This window comes from Impatiens glandulifera, chromosome 2 (genome assembly GCF_907164915.1).
Source record: "Impatiens glandulifera chromosome 2, dImpGla2.1, whole genome shotgun sequence".
Lineage (NCBI taxonomy): Eukaryota > Viridiplantae > Streptophyta > Magnoliopsida > Ericales > Balsaminaceae > Impatiens > Impatiens glandulifera.
This window is the reverse complement of record NC_061863.1, coordinates 45,775,824-45,794,269: the sequence shown is the minus strand read 5'-3', so window position 1 is coordinate 45,794,269 and position 18,446 is coordinate 45,775,824. Positions and strand designations below refer to the sequence as shown.

The 18,446-nt window shown below is 37.1% G+C and overlaps 1 protein-coding gene across 3 annotated transcripts in view; it reads right to left on the bottom strand.

Moving 5' to 3' along the window:
- The window catches only part of LOC124924119 (receptor-like protein kinase FERONIA), a 32,162-nt gene extending 25,384 nt beyond the window's left edge, over positions 1–6,778 (bottom strand). For all 3 annotated transcript variants that reach the window (XM_047464193.1, XM_047464191.1, XM_047464195.1), the window contains exons 1-2: positions 6,469–6,778; positions 3,622–6,362 (exon numbers count right to left, since the gene is read on the bottom strand). In XM_047464193.1, coding sequence (XP_047320149.1) covers positions 3,622–6,274 — 2,653 coding nt within the window. In that variant the 5' untranslated portion in view covers positions 6,275–6,362; positions 6,469–6,778. The remainder of the gene's footprint in view (positions 1–3,621; positions 6,363–6,468) is intronic.
- Between the last annotated feature and the right edge of the window lie 11,668 nt (positions 6,779–18,446).

Below are 18,446 nucleotides of genomic sequence, written 5' to 3'. Positions count from 1 at the left end.
TGCCGAGGTCGGTCACGACTTAGGTGGGGGAGAATGTCATGGCCCATTGGTATGGAGTGCACATGGCAAGCCCACAAGGTGCATTTTCTAGAATATTCCGGATTGTTGTGGTCATTTATGGAATATCCTCTAGGAGTTCTTGAATTTTGGTCGTTCATTGAACTCTTTAGATTTATCTAGGAGTTCTCCTTTTATGAGTGAGGTCATGGAACTCTCTAGATTTATCTAGGAGTTCCTCTTTTGTAAGTAGAGTCATGGAACTTTCTAGAATTCTCTAGGAAGTTCCCTTTGTATGTAAGGTGGGAGAACTCTCTAGAATTCTCTAGAGTTCTCATGTATAGGTGCTAGTAAAATTCTCTAGAAATATCTAGGAATTCTTGGGTCTAGGTTAGGTAATAGAAGTGTCTAGAAAACACTAGGTCTAGGAGGATCTAGAATGATTCATACACTTGTATATAAACAAGTCTTGGCCATAAAACCAAGACACTCAACAAAAAACACACACCAACCAATGTTTAAAGCACTCAACTCAGCACTTGTAATACCTTACTTTTGTAAACAATAAACAAGATATTCTCCAAGCTCTTTCTCTCTTAAATTGTTTCATCTTCTTGCATTTTTTAAGAGGGTGACTAGCTAGGATTGTGGCAATCTAGCCTAGTGCCGCGCGGGACGAGAGAATATTCGGTGACCGAGTTTCTGCCCGTGACATAGAGCTCACTTGACTCAATGACTGTATAACAGGATAAGTTCTTGAATATATAAATGTCTTTTTTGGAGGGAAATATATATGTTTTTTTTTTATCGTTTACTAAATGCGAATCTACCCAACCCAAATTATATATATATACAGAGAGTACAACATGGTTTTATTTGAAGTCCAAACACAACACATTGATTATTCATCACTAACCGTGAAGTTGCATTTTTGCTACCATAATCTGCGGAGAGACAGGGTTAATCTTACCTGCATAAGCAACAATGAAAATCATCAATACAAATGATTCGTACACATTTCAAAAACAGGCCATATGTATTATGATTCTTCACATAATTTCAGTCCTAAAAATAGATTACCTGCTGCTAGTTTGCCTACTTCCCTTAATTTCCTTTGTCAGAGAGATCATGTTTGAAGAATGGTAAGTAATACTATTTGAGTGATGTTGTGAATACTCTGCGAAAGAAACTTGTTTTGGTTGTTGCTCGAGGTCCTCGTCCTCTGTGTACAGAACTATCAGTATTAACAAGGTCTGGGGAAGAAGAAGGTTCTGATGCTATCAGCAATATCCTTTCCTTTGCTTCTATTTGTTCCAAAGCCTCTGCCACTTCTCTCATTGAGGGCCTTCTCCTATGATCAGTTTCCAGACATTGTAAGGTAATGCTAGACGCCTTCATTGCTCCCTTGGATGAATACTGACCCTCAATGCGGGAGTCCATAACATATTTAATCTTCGTTTTCTTGCCAAGATAGGGCCTTGCCCACTCAACCAAATTCTGCTTTCCTTGGGGCCGATGGAAATCTAAAACACGAAAGCCAGTCAAGATCTCCAGGAGCACGACACCAAAACTATATACATCGCTTTTCGGAAATAGATGGCCTGCACAATGGTAAATCCAAATGAGGGATCATGGTTCACAACAAGAAAGGCAACTGGGAAAATGCTCTGTCAAGCTAGATTTAAATTAAATCACTTTAGGAATGCTTCTTTAGGCTTGCTATAAAATTCCATACCCGTTGCCATATATTCTGGAGCTGCATAACCCTGAGTTCCCATTACTCTTGTTGAGACATGGGTAGAGTCACAAGATGGCCCCATCTTTGCTAACCCAAAATCTGTCAGTTTTGCATTGTAGTCCTGAATAAGGAGAAAATCATGAGTTAGATCCACTGAAGCCTTCCTCATTTTTACTTTGTGTAGTCTGTCTGTCCTGTGCATCTAAAAGCACTGTCTACTAGCTCAACACTAATTACATCAATCAAAGTGCTTCAAGTTGCCCAGACAGTCTAGGATATTAACAAATTACATTGTGTATTAACAAATTAAACATTCTATCTTAATGGTTGGATTGTTCAATGAATGCAAAATATTCAGTACTCCTCCTTTGGTAGGGACTTGGAGGATGATGAAGATTTTTAGAACGTTGTGAGAAACGTCGCCAAGAAACAAGAGAAGACAATGAAGTCTCAACTCCAAAGAGATATGTTTAAGATCCAGAACGACGTGAATTTCGACGGGAAAAACAAATGCACACTAATTTCAAATTCATTCAACAATAGTTGAGCAACAACATATCATATAAAACAGAGAACGATAAGAAAATAGAGTTAACTAGCTTGAGCGTGAATTCTCTAACCTTGTCAAGCAGAATATTGGAGAGTTTGAGGTCCCTGAGTATTATTGACACACTTGAAGTGTGCAAGAAAGCAAGGGCCCGGGCAGAACCAATAGCTATCTTGAGCCGCATATCCCAAGAAAGTGGTACAGTAGCTGTATTTTCTACACGACAAGAAACAAAGAAAGAAATAATGTATTTTTTTGTTTTTGATCACACATGCATGAAAAAGAGAAAAATCTTACTGCTGAAAAGAACATGTTCCAAATTTCCCTTCTCCGCATATTCATATACAAGCAACAGAGACCTGTCCTCCCAACAGTACCCATACAGCTTAATCAAGTTAGGATGTGATAAGCTTCCCATAAGGTTTACTTCTGCCTGTAATGCAAAGTGGAAACAAAAACAGGTAGTGGATTTAGAAAGACTTAATGCATGCATTTTGAATGACTGGATTACAAAGACTTGATAATTAAGAGAATAACTGTAATATCAAATATTGTAGTTCTGGATTACAGAGACTTGATAATTTAAACTTGTAGTTCAATCAAGTGATTGACCTGCCACTCCTCAAGCCCTTGGAAACTGTGCCGATCATGTTTCTTGATGGCTACAGGAATCCCTTCACCAAGCCCACATGGTTCAAGTGTCTTTTTATTAATCCAACCTTTAAAGACTGACCCAAAACCTCCTTCGCCTAACTTGTTGAACTGGCTGAAGTTTTGTGTAGCAAGGTTAAGATCATGCAAGCTATAGACTTTTGATCGCCCTTCCATGTAGCCACTTGTAAGGGGAGATACAGCACTATTACTACTTGTTCCTGAAACTTTAAGCAAATGAAATGGTTGGTTAACTGATGACAGTGGAAGTTATCATACAATAAGTAAGAAACTTGAACGAATTTCAACCATGGTAGCACATGACCACAACAATACATCTTGATTTTATTTATGATCTTTACAAGCCAGTACGTACTATCAGGTCGTGGTCATGCAGAGTGACAACAAGGAATTCCATAGTTTGATGTAACCATTTAGGAAATATCAAATTTCAGCCTCAGTTGATCAATGATACTCTTCCTACTATGCTTCTCAACTAGGTTTTATGCAACATATTTGAAACCGGAAATGAGAACTTCAATATTAAAAATGACGAGCAAAAGTTATCTGATCACATTTTAGTTGAATATAACCCAATCTATTTCACATCCATTCACTTAAATAATGAGAGTTTTGGTTCATTATATCCAATGTCTATATTAGATATAGACTAAAGGAGATGTACTACCTTGTTCAAGATCATCGCTTGACCCTGTGAGCATATCATCATTCATTGTTTCAACACGTTTTCCAGATAATTCTTCCGGTATAAAATTTTGAAATCCATTCTTGTCTGACTGACTCTCAAAAATTTCTACCGGTACAATAGGAGGATCAGTTTCTTCATTCTCATGTTGTTCTAGCTGGACCTTGATTTTATCCAAGTTATTCATTTCCTCTACGGAAGAATCTTTTTCCTCACTCAAAGAGTCAAATATAGACTGAAGCCTGCTCACAACATCAGACATAGAAGGTCGTTTTTTAAGATGGTTATGTAAACATTCCATGGCAATTGTTGAAAACAATTTGACGGATGCAACTGGTATTTGGCCTCTCAAAGAAGGGTCAATCATCTGGTCAACCGTTTCAACTTTGAAGCAACTTTGGGCCCATAAGGCAAGACTTCGTTGCTCCTCCTCAGCTCTTATGTCTACAGCCGGTCTTCCACAGAGAACTTCCAACAGAACAACACCAAAAGCATAAACATCTGTTTTCATGGTTAATGTTCCATTTAAGAAATACTCAGGGTCTAGATATCCAAACGTTCCTTTTACTAACGTGCTTACATGGGTGAGTGAATGACTCAACCTCACCTTTTTGCACAATCCAAAATCTGAAATCTTGGCTACCCAGTTCTCATCCAGTAAAACATTTGTGCTCTTCACGTCCCGATGAATGATATTGGATTCACTACCATTGTGAAGGTAATTCAAACCTCGGGCAGCACCTAGGCACATTCTTAGCCTGCTTTCCCAAGTCAAAGGTCCAAGTCTACCTTTACCATTATTGTTGCTTTTATACAGATGATCAGCAAGGGTCCCACGTTCCATGTATTCATAGACAAGGATCATTTCCTTACTTTCATGACAATAGCCAATTAAAGCGAGAATGTGATCATGTTGAAACTTGGAAAGTATTCCAATCTCTGTCCAAAACTCTTCTGCCCCTTGTTTGGAATCGGCACTCAACCGCTTTATAGCAACAGTTTTGGTCATACCTTCAATATTGCCTTTGTAGACCTTACCAAACCCTCCACTTCCTATAACTAATCCATCATCGAAATTTTTAGTTGCGGATTTCATTTCAGCTAGTGAAAAAAGACGACATAGTTCCTCAGGTGGGTATGAAAAGAAAACTTTGTGTTGTACATTTTCTCTCGAAACACGTAGATGGTGAACAATGATATTCAGAACAATTAGTAGAAGAACTACAATTGTAAAAATAGCGTTTATACCATGTAAAGCTGATGCAAACCTTTGGGGGTTTTTAGTCTTTGTAGCCTGAATTTGCATTAATGGTTTATCCGTTGGGTTCACCCCAGCAAGATTCTTGTCAGGATTGCTCAACTTAAATACTTCCAATCCTTTTAAGATGGAATCCATAGGTACATCTGCTAACTGAAATTCACGAGTTAAGTTTGAGTAGAAAGCTATGTGCAGATCATGCTTACCCTCCATTCTATCTCCTTCCATCATCACTATGTAATCGACATGCATTGCAACACCATGCCCTCCTGCCCACTTGATCAGATCCCCATTACTCTCAGCCATCTGATTATTTATGAATATACTGAACTCTCTTTGTCCCGTCTCCTTTATTTGGTAATCAAGCTCACAAAGATGGAATCTAACCAAGTATCTGAATCCCAAATCAACAGGTAACTTCCATGAAAAATTGAAGCCACTCTTTGTCATCTTGCTCGAGTCCATTAATTCCCAGGATGTCTGGTACACTTTTTGTGGTGCAACGTAGGTGGGAATTTTCCTGTAGTTTATCTTCATTGATGTTGTTAAAGGAGAAACGTTTGATCCTGGTTCTACCAAATAGTTGGAGTCACTAGACCACTCGCGAAACATTCCTGTATCTTGTGCAGACAAAATCGAGATTCCACCAATATTCAACCTGTGTACAGTCTCTAGTGCAATGTTATTACCAATTAGAAGCTGGTAATTCTGTCCAACAAAAGTTGTCCCCGAATCACCTTGTCGAGTATAGTAAAGTGTAGTGGGCGTGGAGACAACTTCAATTCCATTAACAAATGCATAAAACTCATCGCGATGATAGGTTCTGGATGGCGAGAATGTTAAGCTCAATGGTTTATTTTCTTCAACATGCAAGGAGAACTCTTTGATAATAGGTTTTAACCCAAAAGCATCAGCTGACAAGGAAGTACTGAAGTTACTAAGGAGGGTGTAAGGGCCAGCTTTAACAGTAAAGAAGGCGTTTGACCTTGTGAAACCTGCATATGAAGTAGGATAGAAGTGCAAGCGTACGAATGTTGGGCCTGAAATGACGTTGAATGTATATGTGAACTGTGAATGGGAGACACGAGCTGTCGAATAGGGAACGCGATCAACATAGAGATCCTTCTCAACTGCTTTTAAGATTTTAGTTTTACCATTTTGTTTATCGGCAACAAAGAATTTAGTACGGGCATCTCCAATCCATTGCCGTCCATCTGAATTAGTTGAATTGCCATAGGAGCCACAATTAATAGCAATAACCTCTGTGGGTTTAAATGGATTAGGAGTTTCACCATTAACCAGCCAAAGCCAAACAAGATAATAGTAGATGAAACACAACAAGGTAAATATGGTAGAGAGCTTATGCATAAGAAACATCTTTTTTGGCTGTATGTAAGAGAGCAAGGAAAAACTTCACCATATATAATGTAGTATAAGATTCCTCTCCTTTTGGCCTTCATTAAGCTGAATGATAATCAAAATAATTCAAATAAGGAATAACACAGAAGGTAACTATCATCACATTAAAGGTCATACAAACTAAGGAATTATGTGAACAACTAACCAGCATGAGCATCCCTAAATGTGAGTTTCATCGAACAGCAACGATATACACAATTAAGTGAAGTTACTCCAATCTAGCGTACTTGAATTTGTCAACGACCTAGGTCCTTTGCAAGTGATTAGGCCGAAGGAGCTTGTTCTATAGCTTGGCGACAATTTGTCTGACGCATATCATAGAACATTGGGAGGAGATTTCCCCTAAACTCAATATTGATTGTGAGTGACAGTATGATTCTTAGGGAAACCAGCGAAAAACAACGAAAGTCTCTAAGTATAACGTTGTAATCTCACTTAATAAGAAGACGAAACTCCAAATAACTCCATGATTCCTCCTCGAGTGTGTTAACTGTTAAGTTGTTAACTCAGTGAAGAAATGGGGTTCTTTATGAATATCAACAGTCAACCGTCAACTTTTGTGGCGATAATTGAATCATTACTTTTAAAAAATATATATTTTCTCTTTTTTATAATGTATTTTATTTTAATTTTTTAATTTATTTAAAATATTTAATATAATAGTATTTGTTACTTATATTTTTAAAATATAGACAAAAAAAAATGTAATAAAAAAGAGAGTGAGTAAGAGCATGGCTATTCATGACCCAAAAATGGGTCATGATGTTGGTTGTAGTTGATTGTGTGGGTTTATCATGACTAATTGGTTGGTCATTCAATGATCAAAACCACAGTCAGTTCATTGCGTCTTACTTTTTTGTTGAATTTTGACAAAAATTACAACCAAACCCATCCAATAAAATGCTGCCATTTGTCAGCCTCTGATTGATTGTCCAAATTTTTTTTATCTCTTATCTTTAAAATCCGATTTTAGCATTATTTATAATTTTAAAAAATAAATAAAATATGATGTCACCGGGAGATAATTACGGTATATCTCAGAATTCGCCCCAAAACTTCTATCAAAACTCCCAACAAAATTTCGATACCTACCCACAAAATTAACAAAATTCCGAAGATAGTTATTTCCAGTCATACACCATAGTCCCGGAGACACAAAATTCGTACGACTAATATGATGTAAAAGACGATGCCTCTGACGTTGGAATAATTCGTAAGCCATCGGCATGGAATCGAGACGTTATTAGCAAAATCATGATGGCTTGTATCATTATGCACAACATGATAGTTGAAGATTGAAGAGACACATATGATGGTTATGATAACCCGCAGGAATTCGTGGAAGATAATTCCGCAAACAAACCGTAGAGGCGTGCAAGTAAGACCGGCAGAAGGAAGAAGTTAAGCAGGTTGTATATTGAACAAGACGATGATTTTAAGTTTTCGAGTGAACGTATTGTGGATATCAATACGTATTTGGCCAACAAGGACGATGTTGCAGATAAAAACACGCATCTGCTACTGAAATCGGACTTGGTCGAAAACATATGACAATTATATGGAGCGACTGATATGTGAAATATGGTTGTTGGTGTTGTTCTCTTAATTATCGTCGTCTGTTTTAATTTCTACTATATTTAGTTTGTAATTTTCGCTATGTTAACAATGTATTTTAATTTCGTGTTTAGTATCATTTAAAAATTAATTATTATTTTTAAAAATTAAAAAACATTATTATGTATAAAAATTAGAAATTAAATATTATTATTATATTTAAATTATTTATTATTTTTTTAATTTAAAAATAAAAATAATATTTTTTAATTCATTATCAAGATTTTTTTGATCATAGATAAGCACCATGACCAAAATCTTGGCCATAAAGCTCTTTTCATGATCATGACCAAAAAATTGGTTATTGAAGTGATGCTCTAAGGATTCACAATTTATATAAACAGTACGCAGTAATCGAATCGAATGGCTTGTTTGGGCGATTTTTTCCCAATTTGATCGGTAATTGACTGGGTATGAGACGCGGATGATATTTGTGTCACTCGTCCCGAACCGCCCAAATTATGACTCGAATACTAAACACATAATTAAATATATAATATCACCAATATATTTATTTTTTATTATATTTTATAAGAGTTTTAAGTTTATTTTTTATAATAATATATTTTTTAAATATATTACAATATATATTATATTAAAAAATTTGTTTATATAATTTAATTATATAAAAAAATATTTATTTTTGAGAAAATGGTATAAACGGTGCCCCGTGGGGAATCCTTAAAATCGAATGAGACGGGAATGGTAGTAAAAAAATCTACGAAATAAAAACGGTGCGGGGATGGTAAATACATTCCCCGCCCGAACCGCCATATTGTCATCCATAACTCTAAGGGCAGCGACTCCACAACGACCCCACCTGTAGAAAAAATAATAAGCGAATTTTTTTTGTTAAGTAAAAATAGTTAATTACATATTAGTATTAATTAACTATTAAATAAAGAACCTAACTGTATTAATCTTGTGCATGATTAAATTAATAAAGATGCCCAGTATTGAAATCAATATTTTATGAAAATTGGTACTTTGTCAATTCGGTAGCTTTCAAAGATCGGTAGTTTATCAAAACGGAGCCAGTAATGTGTAATATCGGTTATTTGAGAAGAAGCGGAATCAGTATTATAAGATATCGGTTTTATGAAGCGTAATTAGCTTTATGTACATATCGGTACTATGTGATATCGATTTTATGAAGCGGAATCGACTTTCTAACATATTGGTTTTATGAAGTGAAGCGGAATCGGCTTTCTAACATAATAGTTTTATGAAGTGAAGCAGAATCGGATTTCTAACATATCGGTTTTATGAAGTGGAGCGGAATTGGCATTTCAGACATATTGGTTATTTGCATATCAATACTATGCAAAAGCGTGACCGACTTTTTGCATATCGGTTTTTTGCAAGATGAAGTCGGTATTTTGGAGATCGACTTTTTGCAAAGCACTTCCGGTATTTTGGAGATCAACTTTTTGCAAAGCGCTTCCGGTATTTTAGAGATCGGCTTTATGCAAAAGCGCCTCCGACTTTTTGCATATCGGCAATTAATGAAGCGCCTTCGACATTTCAAAATTCCCATACTTAATCAACCTGGGGAATATATATATAGACTCTTTTGGCAAATGCAAACATCAACTTTAAACTTCCCAAATGATTGTTTCCATTTAAGTGCAAAGACTGATGAAAATCTTCCTGCAGCAACAGAACCATTAACAAAGACATGTCAAACAGTCTGAGATATACATTCCTTGGAGATTGAAATCACATTAATGAGAATTTGGCTTACTATTTTTCAAATACAGACAAGATCAAAGAATATCTCATCTGATGTACCATTCTGGACCTCAACCAATCAAGATCAAGATAAGATGTCCAATGAAGCAGATATAGCCGTTGAGCAGAAAAATATGTCCATTGACATCTTGACTATTTAAGAATCTAGAGGTCAATCTGCTTCAACACCTCATCTTTCGAACACAAGCTTTTGAACAATCTTTTCACGAACATTAAAGCTATCAATTCTTTCAAGCTCTAAGTCTCAAAGGCATTCAAGTGTGTTAGAATTTCAAGTTTGTATTACAATAATAGATATTCTATGTGAGTGGTGAGCATTGTAAGTTGACATAATTCGTTTATGTTCAATAGAGCGTGTGTGCTAGTAGTTCGAAAACAGACAGTAACTAAGTCCTGGTTGTTTGACTGGGTTATGTACAACTGTTATATCCAATCAAATCTTCTAGTGAATATCATTCTCAAGGTTGAGAAGAAGAGTGACGTAGGAGCTTTATCTCCGAACATCCATAAACATCCTTATGTTGTGTGTTCTTTCTTACTCTAATCTCGTTTTGTTGCTTCAAGTTGAAACAAACACTTCCGCACTTGAACTCGGTTCAAGAGTTTGTGACAACTTGTGAAGAATAGAAACTAGATATTAACCTCTAACAAGGTTATTATCGAACAAAGAGTGTGTAAGCGTTCAACTTTGTGAGACCCCCGTCTCCATTGTCGATCCCGATCCTAACAAGTAGTATCAGAGCAACTTGTTTCTATTCTCAAACACTTGAATATCATCATGACTTCCTTCACCAAACCTCCTATGTTCAAAAGTGAAGATTTCATTTATTGGAAGCTACGAATGAATGTGTATCTTGCATCGCTGGATGATGACATGTGGTATGTCGTTACGAATGGCCCAATCAAGATTGAAAAGGAAAGATGTGACTGGACAAACGAAGATCAAAGAAAGAATAATCTCGACAACTTGGCTAGGAACGCTATATACGGCACTTTGGACAAAAATACGTTTGCAAAAATCAAAACATGTGCCACTTCCAAGGAGGTATAGGAGAAAATGATTCAACTTAATGAGGGCAACGAGCAGACAAAAGAAAACAAAATCATGGTGGCTACGCAGAAGTTTGACAACATCAAAATGCGTTCCGGAGAAACGATAAACGAATTTGAGGAACGTTTCATCAGTATCGTAAATGAGCTTTCCATTTTGGGAAAAGAATATGGGAACAAGGAAATCATAGTCAAGTCAAGGCATTGAGGGATCTTCCCAGTGCATGGGAGGTCAAGACAACGGTGATGATGGAGTATAGAGATCTCCACAAGATGTCGTTGCATGATCTGTTTGACGACTTGAAATCCTATGAATTTGAGATTAATTCAAGAAACGAAGATAAACCATCATCCTCAAATGTAACCAGGGCGTTGGTGTCATCCGTGGAGCTAGCGGTTCCTGAACCTGTCAAATTAGTTGAGCAGTTCAACGAAGATGCAATGGTTTTACTTGTCAAGAAATTTGGCAAATTCATGAAGAAATCCAACTCGTCTTATCACAACAACCACCACAACAACAACTACTCCTACAATTACAAAAATAATATTCATTGTTTTAATTGTGACACCTTAGGTCATTACAGGTCAGAATGTCGGAAGCCAAGAAGAGACGACAAAAAACTATTTGATTAGAAACCCAAGGAGGATCATCAACTATCCAAGCACAATAAAGATCAGAAAGAAATGGTGGTAGGAGAGAGCAAAAGCAAATAGGCTCAAAGTGATTCGGATAATGACGATGAAGTTAGGTGCTTCATGGCCAACGATGAAGAGGTATTTGATTTTGCCTTTGAAGAGTTCACTCGAGACGACCTAGTTACTGCACTCAATGACATGGTCATTGAGTACAAGAAATTATCTATCCTCGCTTCAACTCAACCAAATAACACAATCCGGGAAATAGATAAACTATCCACTAAGAACGAAAAGCTCAAGGAGACAGTTTAACTGCTGACAAAGGAAAACGAGAGAACTAACTACGTGATTGTTGCATGGACTAAATCTGGGGATGCGGTCAACCAGATGACAACTCATCAGAGGCCAGCCAACTACAAGTTTGGACTAGGATACGACAACAACAACCCAGACAAGTCATGCAAAGAGTTGAAACCTAAGAAAAACAAATTTCCTCTTATAAATTTTGTCAAGGGTACCTCAACAAACATTCAAGAAAGTCACGACACAGATGAGTCAGTAACTAAAAAGGAGATAAAATATGTGGAGCCAACCGATAAGTCACGGTGGCTTAGTCTGAGAGAAGGAAAGACAACCGGTCGCCTGAAAATGAACATAATAAGCGGTCAAAAAAGTATCATCATAACTCAACTTCAAAATATTATGACTCATCTGAAGGCAGACAGAGGGATGTCAAGCCTAATACAAACAGATTTATTAAGACTAACATTGGGAAATCCATAAGAATAATACAAGTATGAATCCACAAATGACTGATCAATCGTGGACCCAATTAAATGTGGGTACCAAAAAGTGTAAATAATTTTATTTTGCAGGGTAAACAGGTCATTTATCTGACGGATTCAGAATGGTACATGGATAGTGGATGCTACAGGCATATGACCGGTAGTAGTAAGCTTCTAACCAACATTGTGAAGGAATTTGGATATAAAATTACATTCGGCGATAACTTCAAGGGTAAGATTGTGGGCAAGGGTAAGATTTTCCATGGTAATCTAACCATAAACAACGTGTTACTTGTTGAAAATTTGTGTTATAACCTACTTAGTATAAGCCAAATGTGTGATATATGATACACTGTTGAATTTCATAAACAAGCATGCTTAGTTAAGGATCAAGAGAGGAGTACCCTATTGACAGTGCATATGATAGGAAACGTCTATAAGGTAAACTGGAAAAACAAGATACCTAATCCTATTTGCATGATAACTAAGAATGATCAAAACTAGCTTTGGCATAAAAGACTAAATCACTTAAACTTCAAAACTATTAACTCTATATGTACTAAAGAGCTAGTTGTAGGCTTGCCTAACTTGAAGTTTTCTAAAGATAAAGTATGTTTTGCTTGCCAGATGGGTAAATAGATCAAGTCAACTTTTAAAAGTAAAGGAAATATCCAATTTGAAAGATGTTTAGAACTTTTGCATATGGACCTTTTCGGCCCATTTAGAGTAACTAGTTTAGGAGACATATAATATACCTTAGCAATTATTGATGACTATTTTAGGTTCACTTGAGTTATTTTCTTAGCTTCTAAAGATCAAGCTACATCTAATTTGATTAAAATGCTTAAAAGAGTGTAAAATGAGAAATCAGTAAATATTGATAGAATTATAAGTGATAGAGGTACTGAATTTACTAATAGGACTCTTTCATGTTATCTTGAGGAATCTAGTATTAGACACGAGTTGTCTAGTGCCAGAACCCTAAGAAAAAACGGCTTAGCTGAAAGGAGAAATAGACCTTTAAGGAAGCGGCCGGATCTATGATAGCTGACTCTGGAGTGGCTCAAAAGCTTTGGGCAGAGGCTATCAATACATCATTTCATACTCAAAATCGGTCAATAATTAATAAAATATTTAACAAAACGCCTTATGAAATTTACCATGGCAAAGCCTCTAATATCTGGTATTTTAGGATCTTTGGCTGTAAGTGTTATATTCATAATAACGACAATAATTATTTTACTGCTTTTGATGCAAAATCTGATGTTGGCATTATGTTAGGATATTCTAAAGTCAGTAAAGCTTATAGAGTGTATAATAATAAGACTTTAACTGTTGAAGAATCATCTCATGTTGTATTTGATGAAATCTGTCGAAAGTAACACTTCAACACCCATTGATTTATCTAATAGAATGGAGGATGTCAATCTCCAGTCTGATAGTGAAGATGAAGTTCCGGTCTACTAAAGAATTGCTTATGACCAAAAGATTGATAACGCTGAGGTTCAGCCAGATCAAACTGCTTCTCAGCAAGTAGTTGATATCTCGGATATTGCCGAGGAAACCGGTCGGTCTGACATTGATCAGCCTACCGGTCGGTCAAACCTTGATCAAATAACCGGTCGGTTAGAAAAAATTTCAGGACCGAACCTTAAATAGAATAAAAATCATCCTCTTGAGCTAATTATAGGTAACCCTTATGCACCTCTTAGGACAAGAAATCAATCATTAGATGAATATGTAAATTCGGCTTTCATCTCACAAATTGAACCTAAGAAGGTTGATGAAACATTGCTTGATCCAGATTGGATTCTATGGTACTGTTCGTTCTAATCTTTTGAATCAAGATGCTCTTCCATCTATGGATATTGCTTACAATAGGATTCGTGATGAAGAAGCTTTGAGGTTGAAGGCATTGCAAGAGCGACGTGGGGCAGATCTGTCGGCTATTAGCCTTCGAGTTTCCCCCAATACAACTACTCCTCGAGTGGATCATTCCAAACTCATATGTAGCATTGTCGTAAGTTAGGTCATGATATTTCCACGTGATTTTTGAAGCATGGATATCCGGATAGTGAGTGGGGTGCAAAACAGAAATAACGACAGGATTCTCGACTCTAGTCCAAACTAACAGGTGGCGTGACTCTTACTTTCTCGACTGCCGACAGTCCGACATCTTTGGTGGGTGGGACTGTGAATGTTGCCATGGCTGACGTCTCCCTCTCGCACAATGGGGGGAGTCTATTCTGACTCCTACTCAGTATGATTGTCTATTGGGTATTCTTGGTACTTCTAATTCTACTCAGGTGATGGGTAAGTCTGAGTTTTCGCATTAGTTTATCGACTCTAGGTCTTCTATTCATATCACAGGGTCTTTGCATTGTCTTTCTGATCATGTTTAGGAGTATGCTAATTCGATTATTTTACCTGATGGCACCACTATACATGGTACTATTCGTGGTTTTATTTGGTTATCTGATGTTGTAGTACTGCAGAATGTTTTCTTTGTTCCAATTCTGAACTATAGTTTACTTTCTATTTCACAATTATTTGTTAATATGCATTGTGATATTATTTTTACTTATGATGTGTGCATTTTCCAAGATTGAGACACCAAGATAATGATTGGGACAAGTGAGAAGAGGGGTGGACTCTACTACTTTCGTGGCATTCCAGCAGTATCGGGTTCAACTTTGACATTTCGAGATGTAGAAGGGAAGTTATGGCATAGTAGATTGGGGAACCTATCTGAGCAAGTACTCAAGTCTTTGTCTTTTATTAGTTCGAGTCATTTGAATAATGTCTATAATGTATGTCATCAGACCAAACAGACAAGAGATATTTTTATTGATAGTAGTAGTCGAGCCGCTACGATTTTTGATTTACTTCATTGTGATCTCTAGGGTCCTTATCGTGAAGCTTCGTCTTGTGGGGAACGGTATTTTTAAACTCTTGTTGATGACTATTCAAGGGCTGTGTGAGTTATTTTATTATCAGATAAGATTGTTGTTTATTATACATTTATGAAGTTTATTACTATGGTGTAACGTCAGTTTAACTTTGAGATTAAGTGTGTTCGTAGTGATAATGTCACAAAGTTTAATTGTCTACGAGACTATTTTTCGACTTAGGGTATTATTTTTCAGACCTCTTGTGTTGGTACACCACAACAGAATGGGAGGGTTGAGCGTAAGCATCGTCATATTTTCAATGTTGCTCGTGCCTTATTGTTTCAGGGTAAATTGCTTATACATTTTTGGGGTGAATGTATTCTTACTACTTGTTACTTAATTAATAGGACACCATCTCGAGTGTTAGACTTTAAGACACCTTATTAAATATTATTTGGTGAACCCCCTTCCTACGATAATATTCGAGTGTTTAGAAGCTTGTGTTATGCCTATGATTTATATTCTAAGAAAGACAAGTTTGCGAGTCGGAGTCGTAGATGTATGTTTGTTAGATATCCATTAGATAAGAAGGGATGGGAGTTTTATGATTTGGAGTCGAATGAGTTTTCGTGAGTCGAGATGTTAAGTTTTATGAAACTGAGTTTCCATGGGGTGTTAGTGATACGAGTATGGTGGATAACCTTGAGGAGTCTAATGTACTTAATTCACATGTTAAGCCTCTAGTTGGTGTCAGGATGTACTAAGGGTGATAGGGATGTTGTGCAAGCCGATCTAGTGCGAGTCGAGCGGGAGCCCACTAGAATCTCTACCTAGGCTCCTTCCGTGGACCCCTCATACTCCTCCGACACTTCAGCATCTTCCGGTTCTTCCCTGGAGTTCTGTGTTGATGATTCAGAGGTGCAAGATGAAGCCTTAGGCCGGGATAAACGCACTCAAGTTCCTTCTAATCGACTTTGAGATTATGTTACTAATGTGATTCGCCACTCCAGTCCACCCCCTCATCAGTCTCACTCACTTGGCTCCTATATTATCTTAGGTGTAACGAAGTCACAATCAGGACCTCTAAGATTGAACCGTGAAGAAATATATTACAAAGTGAATATAAACTCTTGGAGAATGAAAACAACCTTGAATGAAAATATGTCTATTGAACTTGTTGAAATAAGAACACCATTACAACCTTATATAAAATAAAAACAAAACTTAGACATTAACTAAGAGAAATGAAGAGTCTCATTACTAGAGATAAGACCAAGAGGCTTGGACAATCCAAGAGACTCTTGAATAACAAAAAGATTTCTTAATTATTATTATTATTACTTTAATTTCTAACACTCCCCCTTAAAGTGATGTCCAATGAACTAGTCACAACTTAGATCGTAGATCTTTGAAAGGACCTTTAGGAAGTGCTTTTGTGAAGATATCAACAATATTGTCTTCACTCCTTACTGCAACAATCTCAATGATTTCCTCTAGTACTTTTTCACGAATAAAGTGATGCTCCAACTCAATGTGTTTTGTCCTCGCATGAAACACAGGATTTGAAGTCAATTTAATAGCACTCAAATTATCTCCATGGATAGAAACCGATTGATCAAACTTGACATGAAAATCCTCCCAAAGTCTACGAAGCCATATGCACTCTTGTGCTGCGTGAGTTGATGCTTTGTATTCCGCTTCTGTTGTAGACAAGGATACCGATCCTTGTTTCCTACTACTCCAAGATATGATAGTGTTTCCACAAAGAAAAACAAACCCAGATGTGGACCTTCGATCGTCTCGATCTCCAGCAAAGTCAGCATCTGCATATCCTTGCAAGAAAATTTTTGCATCTTTTTCGTATAGTAGACCAATATCTAGTGAGGTATTAATATACTTCAAAATTTTCTTCACTTCTTCAAGGTGTGGTTTCCTTGGCTCTTGCATGTATCGACTCACCACTCACCACTCCAACTGCATAAGCAATGTCAGACCTTGTTATAGTCAGATAAATCAGACTTCCCACAAGAGCACGATAAGGACGAGGATCTGGTAGACATGCTCATTCGTCTCAACTAAGTCTAGGATTTATGTCGAGAGGAGTATAGCTCTTTTTTCCATTAGTCATACCATTTTTTTCTACCAACTTCTTTGCGTAATTGATATGCGATACAAATAAACCTTTATTGAAATTTTCGATTTGTAAACCAAGGAAAGTTCCAAGTTCACCAAGCTTCTTCATCTCAAAACAAAGTGATAGCTCATCTTGTAGACGAGCAACCTCATCATAGTTACTACCCGTCAATATTATATCATCCACATAAAGAAGCACCACCACCACTCGGCCTTGACTCTTCTTTATAAATAGACTTGAGTCGAATTATGAAGCCTTGTACCCACAAAATTGAAGATATTCTGCAATCTTTCCATACCAAGCACGCGGGGCTTGCTTTAATCCATATAATGCCTTCTTAAGTCTACAGACCAACTAGGGACCATCAGTCTTCTCGAATCCAGGTGGTTGTTCCACATATATTGGACGATCAAATTCTCCGTAGAGAAATGCATTCTTGACATCCAATTTCCACAGCTTCCATCGAGAACTTGCTGCTAAGGCCAACATAGTGCAAATTGACGTCATCCTCTCTTCTAGCCTAGTGGCAACAAGATGTGGATATCCTCCAGCCCTCCATGAGGTCCTGGGTTCGAGCCCGTCAGGCGGCAAGTTCTGCGCCTGGTTAATTGGTTAAGTATGTTTGCGGGCTATGTACTTAACCCGCGGGGATTAATCGCACTCCATAGGAGCAACGGAACCCAGCGTTCTCAAAAATAAAATAAAATAAATAAATAAATAAAAATTGACGTCATCTTCGCAACTGGGCCGAATGTCTCCTCGTAATCTTCTCCACACTTTTGTGAGAATCCTCGAGCGACCAATCTATCTTTGTATCGATCTATGCTTCCATCATCCTTTCGCTTGATTCGATACACCCACTTACATGTGACTGCTTGAGTATTAGGAAGCTTTGGAACGACGTCCCATGTCTCATTCTTCTTGAGAGCATGCATTTCCTTCTCCATTGTTGTCACCCATTCCTTGACATTTTTTGCTTCATTATAAGAAGTGAGTTCCTCGTCGTCTATTGCGTTTGCCAAGAAACAAGAGAAAGTTGTTACAAAATTCTCAACCCTAAATCGATAGGGCCTTACAATGTTCCTTTTTGGTCGAGATTCCATATTCTGCTGTTGACTTGATTCTTCCTGATGTGGACTTCTTGGTAACCTTTCACCTTTTGATCCTTCATCGACTGAAGTATCTTGAGCTAAGTCAGGGCTCCCCTTATCACTATTATCACTACTACAGGAGCTTCCCATAGACGTGGGAATGGGAAGATTAGTCTG